At 40.7% G+C, this 14,075-nt stretch overlaps 1 protein-coding gene across 5 annotated transcripts in view; it reads right to left on the reverse strand.

Annotated features, from left to right (window-relative positions):
• Positions 1-3,074: 3,074 nt before the first annotated feature.
• The window catches only part of LOC124027074 (vitamin D3 receptor B-like), a 108,251-nt gene continuing 97,250 nt past the window's right edge, over positions 3,075-14,075 (reverse strand). For 4 of the 5 annotated variants that reach the window (XM_046339631.1, XM_046339626.1, XM_046339640.1 and 1 more), the window contains 2 exons: positions 13,358-13,602; positions 3,075-4,966 (listed from right to left, as the gene is read on the reverse strand). In XM_046339631.1, the coding sequence (XP_046195587.1) occupies positions 4,943-4,966; positions 13,358-13,602 (269 nt within the window). In that variant the 3' untranslated portion in view covers positions 3,075-4,942. Of the gene's footprint in view, positions 4,967-13,348; positions 13,603-14,075 lie in introns of those variants that run through there. The other variant, XM_046339634.1, reaches the window with a different exon arrangement.

Genomic DNA, 14,075 nt, shown 5'->3' on the forward strand with positions numbered 1-14,075 from the left:
TGTTTTATGGTTCTGAGTTTGAGAAAAGGACATAGTTTAGGAGACAAAGCTGAACAATAAATTATGGCCAATGCTGACTCAGAGAATTCATTGATAGACACTGAATTGATCTGAGAGTCACAGGGTTGTGATGGAGCTCATATAATTAAAGATGGACTTTATGATAACTCTGACTTGTGTGTGGTTTGCTCTCATGATTTGGTAAATGCAGGAAATTTCCACGACATTTGGCGACGAGGAGGGGATGTGAATCTTCACTTGGTGACCGTTCCTGGCGATCTAGGTAAATAAATCGTGCACGGGGGATCCCCTAAACTTGGGATCTTAGGGAAACCACACTTCGGGAACGAAGCAGATGAACCAACCTTTGATCTGAGAGGAAGCGAGCAGAGTGGATACCACATCTCGAACTGAGTTTTTTTTTAAGAAAAAGGTGAGCGAACCACACGCAGATTTGAAGTCGAGTTTTTTAATTATGCCTGTTACGTATACTCTGAGCGTGAATTCCTTTGTAAGGAAGGCACCTTGGCGGCGTAAGCAGGGCCGAGTCAGGGGAGAGTAATCTGAGGGTTTGTGGACTCAAAAGATACTCTGCCACTGTCCGGTTGCGAGTGACCAAGAGCCGTCCTGACACTGAATTGATCACAGTGGGGATTTGAAGATGAGGTTTTAAGCACTATTAAAATAGTCTACAAAATCTGGGAAATTGAGCTCTAGAAACTGATTAGAGTTAGAGTGTGTCCACTTTTGGTTATCTTACCCTAACGATGTAACTATAAAACGCATATTGGATTATCTCCGTCTGGGTGAAACATTTGAAATTAAACTGCCCCTTAAGGTCTGATCATGTTATATTTTTTCTTCCCAGTATGAGAGAAGTTGCGGGATTTATTGAATAAACTGAGAGTTAGAGAGAATTAAGAGGGAATCTCGATGTAATTTATAATGTCGTACAAAGCCTAAGGTTTTCCATCAAACTAATTATCATTGCGTGATTAATGTGATGTAGTAAAGTAATTGAAATACGTTGCATAAGTAAACATAATCTACTTTTATTAAAAGGCGCACTATCTGTTTCCTAGTCATTAACTGTCGATTTTATTCTTTGATTGCTAATCTATTAGCGTAGTATAGGCCTAGATAGCTTATACTGTCTGTAGGCCTATAGGTGTAGGCCTAGATAGCTCATACTGTCTGTAGGCCTAGATAGCTTATACTGTCTGTAGGCCTATGGTCAGAAACACACTGTACAAAAGCACAGTGGGTATGAATGCTTCACGAGGAAAATACCATTTTAAGATAATGCCTCGCCTAGAAGATGGTCGCCTCATCCAACCCTTATAGAGGTATAACGGTTCACCCTCCACCAAACCGCACATACTCGGCCTTCTCAGTGCACAAACAAGTGCCACCCCTTGATTAAAACACTGACAATTAACCGACACAATGCTGACTGGATGCTCAGACAAACTTGTATTTTTTCTCCTGCTGTACATGCAACCGCTCTCTCCATTCCTAGAGAAAGGTGGATGTTGTGTGTATGAAGGGAGGGCCAGTGACCTGAAATCTCTTCTCAACGTACTTGGAATATACTCGCTGAAATCACACAGCAGTGTACAAGGCCTAACTGAAAACCCACAAGGGGCCTTATGTAGACTGAATGGAAGCACCTTAGAATCAGAACAGCCCTGGAATTTGTATAATGCTTTTAAAGGGGAGCCATCCAGTGTGATTTAGTTTAACCACCAAATTATAGCTAAGTGTGCACACTATTAACTTTTTCAGCTTTGAGTTCAACAGAGGAATACACACCTATTCCTCTGTTGAACTCAAAGCTGAAAAAGAAGGGTCATAGGGTCAATGGATTTATTAAAAAGTTTAACAGTTAATAGTAGGACTGCCCTCTGCTGGACAATAGATGAAAAGTTGAACAGTTAACAGTAGGACTGCCCTCTGCTGGACAATAGATGAAAAGTTGAACAGTTAACAGTAGGACTGCCCTCTGCTGGACAATAGATGAAAAGTTGAACAGTTAACAGTAGGACTGCCCTCTGCTGGACAATAGATGAAAAGTTTAACAGTTAACAGTAGGACTGCCCTCTGCTGGACAATAGATGAAATGATACAGAGTGCAGACGTTCATAGATTCAGTGAAAACACCTCAGCAATGGAGGTAGTTTTGAACACAGAAATGTTTGCAAGTGACATTAACTCTCACCAAAGCTTTAAAGGGCCAATCTGCAGTTGAAACAATAACAAAGTGTCACCCCACCTATTGTTTGGTAAAAAGCTGAGGGATGGGCCTGGATAAATGTAACCACTCTCAAATTCATTGGCAGAGCTGTGGATGTCAAGACTGACCATCCATGATATAGAAATGATAGTTGAACCATGTTTTGAGGCTATACATTGTTGGTTTGCATTTACTTTGTCTTCAAAGATTGGAGTAAGCTTATATTTTTTGTTTTGATTAGGCACAAGAGTTGAACTAAGCATATGAGGAATTTATAAGTAATATTCTTCAATAATCAATAACTAATTTAGAAGTCCAAAAATTGATGTAGCAATTTAAAAAATGTCAGATGTTTTTTTAAGTATTCAGATAAGTACTCTGTACAGTAATTCTACCACCTTGCAGTCTTCCCCATTAATCTTCGCTAAATCAAACACACATTTCATCTATTCCAATAATACTATACAGTATGGTTCTCAACTGAAATGTGTATGAAGACTTTTAAATAGGAGTTCCCCACATTGGTATGATTTCACTAAAACACTGGATAAAGTTGCCACCACAATAGTTTGGTACAATGCTTGTATACTATTTCACCACATGAGATCTGTTTTTTCATACTATTTGATATATCTTTTTTTGTGTTTGATAAATCATGTTTTGATACCACCCATTCAGTTGATAGTCATCTCTGTGTTTCTACTGTAATTGTATTTTAGTTGTACTGACCAGACTATTCACTCAAGTAGCACTGTGTGTTGAAACAACTAAACATGGGTGTAATTTATATTAAATCCATCAAATATATGTCATGCATACAGTAAACATCTAACAGACACACAACACTACACAGTTGTTTATTATTTGATTTGCAAAACATATGACAAAAATAACATTACATAAACACCAATGTATAATGTCTGTTGTAATAGAAAGAAAAACATATCTTAAATGAAATAAAAACAAAAATATACATTGCAAGAAATTAGATGAACTACTTTGATAATTGCAGCCATATAATGCTGAAATGGACAGTCATTCATGTAGAGCATATTCATCCAAATGTATGCATTGTGTTACAAACAATACCTTAAGTGCTTCTGTTGTTTCTGGCTTTCCATGTGAAGTGGTGCAGTGTGTTAAAAACAGGAATTTTTCATTTAACAATCTAACATTTTAGTTTAACAATTCTTCTTCAACTAGAATTTCTTGCCCACAAAGATTGGTAAAGTAGAATCGCAGTTAGCTGCAAGAATAATAGGTAAGGAAGTACTATTGACCAATCTTTGAAATTAGTCTCGAGAATCATGAACAAATTTGAGTTGTTTTACGATACTTGGAAAAGCTAGTTTGCTAACTTTCTAATTTTGCTTTGTGAAACACTCAACAGTCGTTACAAGGTTCATATAGGCACTCAACTCAGGCTCCGAGGGACCACAGTGTCTGCTGGCTGTCAATATCAATAGCCAATACATAGGCAACACAAAGCTAGCTAATCTGAACTCCTTTCACCTCCTGCCCTGTACTCCAAAGTGTAACGTGATGAGTACATGGGAGCCAATTCCCCTATTTTCATTGTGAAAAAGGAATTATTTGTGCATGCAGGTCACTTTGGTACTCTTATTTGCATGAGTTTATATCGATTTGATGTCTAGTGAGGTCTACATACCTCCAATAGCTAGCCTCCAATAGCTAGCACGACAACTGATTATCAATCTGACTGCTTTTGCTGGACACATTTATATTTTTTTAAAGTTCTGTTTGAATACAAACTGTCAAAATTGAGACAGTTAGTTGGAAAGATGGTAGGAAGCATTGTCAAAAACTATTCAAAAACTGTATTCACAGATATTAGTAGCATCTTAAAGTGGTACTTACTGAGCAATGTCAACCAAATGGTGCACATCCAGTTCACCAGAGGGAGTACGCTCAAAGACTTAGAGTGTCTGGTCAAAAAAAAAGAAGAAAAGTGTCTTCATGTTGGAAAGTGGAGTAGCTGGTGATTAATATTACACAATACTTGCCGCCTCATTGATAGATTAAAGTGGTTTAATCAAAGTCAATAAATGGACATCACCCTCCTCAAGTCTACATTGTTCAAATAGGAATTTGCTGTTCTAGAACCAGCTTCCTATAGCTTTATACCAACCTAAACTACTTGGCTTTAAAAAACTACATAACACGACAGACACTGTGGCCTCACATGATCTGGTTAGCATATATTTGCTGGGCGATACCCAACCGTGCCAATGTTAGTAAGAATAACAACACACTGATCGACCTGTGATGCTCTTGATAAAAGCAGCATTAAATGGATACTGATCTTTGTCCTGTCAGAACTTCTGCCCTTTCCTGAAAATAAGATCTATACAGAAGAGTTTACTCTAAAAAGGTGTGTTGGGGGATATGAGAGTGGAGAAAACTTAGTAGCTGATAGAGGGAAAGAAGGAAAAAGAGGTGGATAGGGGACAGAGTGAGAAACATCTAGTAAGGGCAAAGACCATGCCAACTGTACCAAGAGGAGCAGACGCATCAACTCTCCGACCGAAACCATACGACTCATGACGCCTCTATACAGAGGTCCCAATTAAGTCTCTCGTAGCGTTTCATTCCAGGAAGTTGCTCCCTCCCTTCTGTCCTTGTTCACTGTAAGCTGAATATGGCGGAAACCAGGTGGAGGTATTCCTTACATACAACTACCCAGTTGTATCAGATGGGCGAAATGCGAGTGAACTAAGAGAAAAAGGGAGGAAACCACGTATTAGAATGAAACACAACCCCGGTCGACCAGAACCCAGCCTGGACCCCCATTGGTCAGAATGCAGGCACAATTAAAACACAACCTCTGGTGGGTGTTTGTTCGTTACTTTAAAAAAAGGCAATGTTTTTAGTAAAAAAATATTGTACAAAAAAAACTACCAATGACTTTATTAGCTGTATAGTCTCCCAGTCTGCATGGTGAGATATCGTTGAGGTAATCATTGATTCATTAGACAGCAATAAATACCAACACATAATACAAAAGTAAAAACAGAGGAAACTCCTTTAATGCTAAAGCATAATCTGTAGCTAAAAGAGGTAGATCATTGTTGTGTACATCCATTGTGGACACTCCTTTTAATGTGTGAAGAAACCTACACGTGAATATCAATGGTACTGTACAGTATATCGATCCCTTTCACATTCTGAAAATTTGTAATTGCTTTGTACAACCTTCATAAAAAAACACTCTAAAACAAAAAAAATGAGACCGTTATGCTAGCTGATGCTAGTGCACCACACCCTGTATTCTAGGTATTCACCCTGTTTGATATAGATAAATAAACAAGTAAGGAAAAGAGACAGCCAACTGTAAAAACTCTAAATGATCCAAGTTCTAGTTTCATTTCATTTCATTAATGGTTCCTTACGTTCCAGTTTGGAGTTCGATCAAAATGTCACAAAAATGTAGACGTTCTAAACCGATGAATGAAAAGAAAAAATGCTTAACCAAGACGAATGACATAAAATGGATTTAAATAAAATTCTGATTTTGCTTGTGGTCTTCAACTCATAATTACTGCTATTGAACAGCTTTTGAAATGTCTGGAGTTGAAATCAACTGACTGTAGGTCATGAAGCCACATTAAGCCTTTTCTTCATAAAGTGTTTTGGAAAATCCACTACATTTGACTGAATATTGAGCAGCTATAACTGTACAAAAGCAAACCTGAGAGAGAGAGAGAGAGACCTCTCCTTACCCTGTACTTCTCTAAAGGGATATTTGTGACAACATCCTGCCCTGTGGCACTTACATGATAACCAAGTCTTATACATACAGTGCCTTGTGGAAAGTATTCAGACCCCTTGAATTTGTCTACATTTGGTTACATTACAGCCTTATTCTAAAATGAATTAAATAAAAGAAAATCCTCAGAAATCTACACACAACACACCATAATGACAAAGTGAAAATAGGTTTTTAGAAATGTGTGCAAATGCATTAAAAAAAAACAGACATACCTTATTCACATAAATATTCAGACTCTTTGCTATGAGGAACGAAATTGAGCTCAGGTTCATCCTGTTCCCATTGATCATACTTGAGATGTTTCTACAACTTGTTTGGAGTCCACCTGTGGTAAATTCAATTGATTGGACATGATTTGGAAAGGCACATAACCATCTATATAAGGTCCCACAGTTTACAATGTATGTAAAAGCAAAAACCAAGCTGTGAGGTCGAAGAAGTTGTTGGTAGAGCTCTGAGACAGGATTGTGTTGAGGCACAGATCTGGGGAAGGGTACCAAAAAATGTCTGCAGCATTGAAGGTCCCTAAGAACACGGTGGCCTCCAACATACTTAAATGGAAGACGTTTGGAACCACAAAGATTCGGGGGAGAAGGGCCTTGGTCAGGGAGGTGACCAAGAACCCAATGGTCACTCTGATAGAGCTCTAGAGTTCTTCTGTGGAGATGGGAGAACCTTCCAGAAGGACAAGCATCCCTGCAGCACTCCACCAATCAGGCCTTTATGGTAGAGTGTCCAGACGGAAGCCACTCCTCAGTAAAATACATATGACAGCCCGCTTGGGAGTTTGGCAAAAGGCACCTAAAGACTCTCAGACCATGAGAAACAAGATTCTCTGGTCTGATGAAACCAAGATTGAACTCTTAGGCCTGAATGCCAAGCGTGACATCTGGAGGAAACCTGGAAACATCCCTACGGTGAAGCATAGTGGTGGCAGCATCATGCTCTGGGGATGTTTTTCAGCGGCAAGGGAGACAAGTCAGGATCGAGGCAAAGATGAATGGAGCAAATTACAGAGAGATCTTTGATGAAAACCTGCTACAGAGCATTCAGAACCTCAGACTGGGTCAAAGGTTCACCTTCCAACAGGACAACGAACCTAAGCACACAGCCAAGACAAAGCAGGAGTGGCTTCGGGACAAGTATTTGAATGTCCTTGAGAGGCCCAGCCAGAGCCCAGAGTTGAACCCGATCGAACATCTCTGGAGAAACCTGAAAACAACGCTCCCTGTCCAACCTGACAGAGCTTGAGAGGATCTGCAGAGAAGAATGCGAGAAACTCTCCAAATACAGGTGTGCCCAGTTTGTAGCGTCATACAAAAGAAGACACAAGACTGTAATCGCTGCAAAAGGTGCTCCCACAAAGTACTGAGTAAATGGTCTGAATACTTATGTAAATGTTATATTTCAGTGATTTATTTTTAAGAAATTTGTTAACATTTCTAAAAACCTGTTTTTGTTTTGTCATTATGGGGTATTGTGTGTAAATTGATGAGGGGAAAAAACGATTTAATCAATTCTATGGTACGTGTATATATAGATTGTGTATAGCCTTGTCTCCCATATGAATCTTCTATGCGGTAAATGGTATGTGTGTATGTAGATTGTGTATTGGCTTGTCTCCCACATGAATCTCCTCTTTGTGCCAGACTGGGATCCAATGCCTTCTGTTTACTTTTTTCTATATTCATTGATCTGTACACGTTATGTGTGTGTGTGTGTGTGTGTGTGTGTGTGTGTGTGTGTGTGTGTGTGTGTGTGTGTGTGTGTGTGTGTGTGTGTGTGTGTGTGTGTGTGTGTGTGTGTGTGTGTGTGTGTGTGTGTGTGTGTGTGTGTGTCTGTGTGTGTGTGTGTGTGTGTGTGTGTGTGTGTGTGTGTGTGCATGTATATACAGTATGTGTGTATGTACAGTTAAAGTCGGAAGTTTACATAGACTTAGGTTGGAGTCATTAAAAGTCGGTTAGGACATCTACTTTGTACATGACAAGTCATTTTCCCAACAATTGTTTACAGACAGATTATTTCACTTACTCACTGTATCACAATTCCAGTGGGTCAGAAGTTTACATACACTAAATTGACTGTGCCTTTAAACAGAATGGAGAATTCCCGAAAATTATGTAATGGCTTTAGAAGCTTCTGATAGGCTAATTAACATCATTTGAGTCAATTGGAGGTGTACCTGTGGATATATTTCAAGGCCGACCTTTAAACTCAGTGCTTATTTCCTTGACATCATCGGAAAATCAAAAGAAATCAGCCAAGACCGTAGAAAAAGTCTGGTTTGTCCTTGGGAGCAAATTCCAAACACCTGAAGGTACCACGTTCATCTGTACAAAAAATAGTACGCAAGTACAAACCCCATGGGACCACGCAGCCGTCATACCGCTCAGGAAGGAGACGCGTTTTGTCTCGTGCGTGCGTGCGTGCGTGCGTGCGTGCGTGCGTGCGTGCGTGCGTGCGTGCGTATGTATGTATGTATGTATGTATGTATGTATGTATGTATGTCTTCTTTTACTGCTCTAGGGATATAATTATTGTTTGGACAACAATATTTACTATTATGTATTGATTTTTACCTTACATTTTTTCATTCTTTATGCGATGCGCAATGCAGAGAACACCAGAAGAATTATAATTTAATTACATTCGTGAATTATTGTAATGTTTGTTTATGTGTCAATTAATCTCATAAGGGATGGGTTGCCAATAGGCGATTTGACACGAAAAAAATGGTTTTCATTCTTTAATTTAGAGTAAGGATGTAACCTAACAAAATGTTGAAAAAGGCAAGGAGTCTTTCCGAAGGCACTGTACATAATGAAAATCAATACACAAAGAGCTACAGTGGGGAGAACAAGTACTTGATACACTGACGATTTTGCAGGTTTTTCTACTTAGAGGTCTGTAATTGTTATCATAGGTACACTTCAACTGTGAGAGACGGAATCTAAAACAAAAATCCAGAAAATCACATTGTATGATTTTGAAGTAATTAATTTGCATTTTATTGCATGACATAAGTATTTGATCACCTACCAACCAGTAAGAATTCCGGCTCTCACAGACCTGTTAATATTTCTTTAAGAAGCAGCCCTCCTGTTCTCCACTCGTTACCTGTATTAACTGCACCTGTTTGAACTCGTTACCTGTATAAAAGACACCTGTCCACACACTCAATCAAACAGACTCCAACTTCTCCACAATGGCCAAGACCAGAGAGCTGTGTAAGGACGGAGGAGGTTACATTTAGAAAGTAGCCCCATCAATAACGATGGACATTTCTTTAGAACAGGTGATAGGACATTCATTGTGGTCAACAGGTTCCCCCTAAAGACAATCGTATCCATGACGGCCTTTAAGTACTCTGTAGAGTAGACTAAATAGTTAATAATAATGGATTGGATTTAAGCGCAGCCAACATGTTGCACCCACTTCGGTGTCCTTCTCACACAAGGCTCTTGTATGGACAAGGGAATGAGATGATTGAAAGCATAGGAGTCGGTTCTACTCTATACATGTCTAATAGAATATCTGAGCCATAGAAATACACATCCTAAATATATAAACTGTGTATCTCCATCCCCATCAATACGAGGGACATTTCTTTAAACTAGCTTTGTTTGTTTTTCTCTCCCTCCATATGGCTTATAATAGAGAGCAGCACTGTATATTTAGCTTGTAGAACATCCTCATTCGCCCAAATGATTAACCAAAGATGTCAAACGTCCATCAACGACACAACCTTAGTCAATAGGTTCATTAATTTGATTTGGAGATTAGGCCACTAGGCATTGTCAATCACCCACTCGTCCCCACCTAAACATATATAGATCCATCTTTATATACTTAACAAAAATATAAAAACAACGTGTTAAAGTGTTGGTCCCATGTTTTATGAGTAAAATAAATAATCCCAGAAATGTTCCATATGCAGAAAAAGCTTATTTCTTTCAAATTCTGTGCACATCCCACGTTAGTGAGCATTTCTCCTTTGCCAAGATAATCCATCCACCTGACCGGTGTGACATGTGAAGAAGCTGATTAAACAGCATGATGAGGAGTATTTCTGTCAGTAATAAAGCCATTTTGTGGCTGGGCCTGGCTCCCTAGTGTGTGGGCTTCCAGATGGGCGGGCCTATGCCCTCCCAGGCCCACCCATGGCTGCACCAATGCCCAGTCAGTTGAAAAGCATATTTTAGGGCCTAATTTATTGATTTAAATTGTTATGATTTCCTTATACGTAACTCAGTAAAATCTTTGAAATTATTGCATGTTGCATGTTGCATGCGTTTATATTTTTGTTCAGTATATATAGAAAGTTGAGAAAGCATAGTGTTTCAGAGAGAGAAAGTGAAAATAAGTTGTAAAACGCGGTCATCAATATCATGTTGTTTGCATATATAATCCAAGAATTTCCTTCCTAAGAGTTAGTAGTAGTAATATCTACACTCACCGGCTAATTTATTAGGTATACCACCTAGCTCCCACAGACAGTGGTCACATGGCCATGGCTTGCTATATAAAGCTGGCAGACAGGCATCGAGGCATTCAGTTGCTGTTCCATTGAATGTTAAAATGAGTGACCTAAGTGACTTTGAGCGTGGTATTGTTTAACTTTATTTTACTAGGCAAGTTAGTTAAGAACAAATTCTTATTTTCAATGACGGCCTAGAAACAGGGTTAACTGCCTGTTCAGGGGCAGAACGACAGATTTGTACCTTGTCAGCTCAGGGGTTTGAACTTGCAAACTTTCGGTTACTAGTTCAACGCTCTAACTACTAGGCTACCCTGCCGTTGGCTACCCTGATCGTTGGAGCCAGGCACGCCGGATCCAGTATCTCAGAAATTGCCACCCTCCTGGGCTTTTCATGCACGACAGTGTCTAGGCTTTTACAGAGAATGGTGTGACAAACATAAAACATCCAGTCATCAGCAGTCCCGTTGGCAAAAACAACTCAGTCGAAAGAGAGGTTGAAAGAGAATGGCAAAAATCGTGCAAGCTAACAGGCAAATAACAGTGCAGTACAACAGTGGTGTGCAGAACGGCATCGCGGAAAGCACAACTCATCAATCCTTGTCACAGATGAGCTATTGCAGCAGTCGACCACACCGGGTTCCCCTCCTATCAGATAAGAACAAGAAGAAGCGGCTCCAGTGGGCACGCGGTCACAAACACCGGACAATTGAGGAGTGGAAAAAGATCGCTAGGAACGTGACAGCGAGTTGGCCTGCACAGCCCCCAGACCTCAACCCAATAGAGCATCTTTGGAACGGGCTGCTCTCACTAATCTGCAGCAACTGCGTGATGCCACCGCATCAGCATGGACCAACATCGCTGTGGAACGTTTCCGACAACTTGTAGCATGCGCCAAATAATTCAAACTGTTCTGGAGGGGTACTAGATGGGTGTACCTAATAAACTGTGTATGTAGCCCTATGTACAGCTGCGGTTATTGTATTGATACATAGTATTTCCAGGATGCAGCCACTGGAGGGCTGCGCAGCATACAACATCAAACCGGAGGACTCTGACATGTCAAAAAACAAAACAGAAAACGGTCCTCAAGACATTCTTTTCATATAATTCCACATCGCAGTTGGAAATTAAAGGAGTGAAATATGTGGAGAGATTAAGAACAAGCAGCTTTGAAACACTCCACGTACTAAAAACTGTAGTCTACATATGAGGGAAAAATGAACAATTCATGTAATTGTTTTAAGATGCTGTCCAGATTACTCGCAGGGATTGTGGCTATAAGACGTAGCCAGTAGAGTAACCGGCCTAACTATGCATTTCCAATCACTATTTGGCATTGTAGCCCTTTGAAAACGGTGATAAAACTTAAACATAGACATACTTTAATAGATACACTTGAGTACAGGTGGTCTAATAGTGTTTGGGATACATAGAATTTGCAGCTACATTTATTTTCAGCTATCATAATTCTTCCCCTGCCCCTTCTCCAAGAAACAAAGAAACTAACCAACCAGAGCTCTGGTTGGTTTGATTGACAGCTTGCTTTAGTGGCTAAACAACCACAGCCCCCCACACACTACTCCACAACCAAACTACTTCCGGGTTACAGAAAATCTTCTGTATGCTGTATAGTGTATACGTTTCCTTCATCAATTCCTAGATGATAGCACAAATGGTGAAAAGTGTGCACATAGAAGGCGTCACAAGGCGACACTCGTAGCAGACCGGAAGCTTTGAGAACATAGACAATGGGCGCGTTCGACATTGCAGCCGTCTTCAAATTAAGTCATGATCCACTGATCTACAAATCACCTTGCGTCATAAATAACCACTCAATATTATTTGTAGATCAGTCAGTCACAATTGACCCATGTTCACTCTTTTGATGCTCTCGAACACGGCCAATACCTTTGGCAGAGATGAATGGGAGCGTGTTTTGTGGCGTATAAGTACACACACACACTTGCCCTTGAGGAGAATTGAGCAGAATAACAAGAGGATGAGAGAAACAAATGGAAATGCTGTTCTTGCCCTTGTGACGCTCCACAATCAAATAGCTACCCTGGATTTAAATGTCCTCGTGCAGTTTTAAGGTTCTCTGCTGTGTATTTGTGAACAGAAAGGTATTTGTGAATACAAAAACAAAACAAAATCAGAGGTAGCTCCAACGTAATGACTGACTATTAGTGAGAGTGAGTAGGCTTGTGTGACTGTGTGTAATCATACACTGCCATGCATAAAGCAGCACTTGCATGACACGCACAAAAACCACACAATGCACTGTATATAGGTAAGCGTACATATCAAATATAAGCAGAATTTCCATGTATGTATGGTTCTGAAGTAAATGATGCTGTTTGTATCAATCAATTGCCATCACTTTGCATGTTCCAGTCAACAGCTGGAACATGTACCCAGTCTCAGGTCGCTGCATCTGACCTACCGAAGGTACACACACACACACACACACACACACACACACACACACACACACACACACACACACACACACACACACACACACACACACACACACACACACACACACACACACACACACACACACACACACACACACACACACAGGGCAGGGGAATTCCTAACACACACACTTCCATATCCCCCTTGCACCAAACATCCCACCTACCCCCCCCCCCCCAACCCCCAACCCCCACAACATCTCCCTCCCTCAATCTCTTCTCACAAACTAACACTCACACCATCCATAACACGTCTAACCACGTTCTTATAGCTCCCACCTCATACCCTCCTCCCACCCCTCCTATGACCTTTCGTCCACCTCTCCACCTCCATGAAAGGTCAAAGATCACCAAAATGTGTTAATTTAAGAGACCTCGCTGCCGAACACCTCCAGCACCAGCGGGGTGAGCTGCATGCTGTGCTCTGGCTGGAAGGACAGCGAGCGGTACTGTTTGGAGTGCTCCTCGTTCAGGCTGCGCAGGTCCGCCAGCTTCTGGATCATCCTAGCGTACACCAGGCGGCCGCCCGGGTGGTGCAGCCGGATGTAGGCCTGCAGCGTCTCTGACAGACGGTCCTGAAGTGCCTCGATGCGCCCATGGTCCTGCACGCCAGGACGGTCTGCAGGGAGGGAGACACAGATGTTAAAACTTTATGTCTCATCTCCAGCACCACAGTGTCTATTATGTGAATGGAGGAAGAACATAGGCGGTAAGACTTCAAAGGGACACTTCATCCCTTTTGAACGTCATATTCATCATCTCCAGCACCATACAAGACAGTGTTTACATTTGAAGGAAGGGAGTAGACATGGCTGCTAAGACTTGACAAGACAGTGTTTAAATTTGAAGGAAGGGAGTAGACATGGCTGCTAAGACTTGACAATACAGTGTTTACATTTGAAGGAAGGGAGTAGACATGGCTGGTAAGACTTGACAAGACAGTGTCTACATTTGAAGGAAGGGAGTAGACATGGCTGCTAAGACTTGACAAGACAGTGTTTACATTTGAAGGAAGGGAGTAGACATGGCTGCTAAGACTTGACAAGACAGTGTTTACATTTGAAGGAAGGGAGTAGACATGGCTGCTAAGAC

The sequence above is a fragment of the Oncorhynchus gorbuscha genome, linkage group LG03 (genome assembly GCF_021184085.1).
Source record: "Oncorhynchus gorbuscha isolate QuinsamMale2020 ecotype Even-year linkage group LG03, OgorEven_v1.0, whole genome shotgun sequence".
Lineage (NCBI taxonomy): Eukaryota > Metazoa > Chordata > Actinopteri > Salmoniformes > Salmonidae > Oncorhynchus > Oncorhynchus gorbuscha.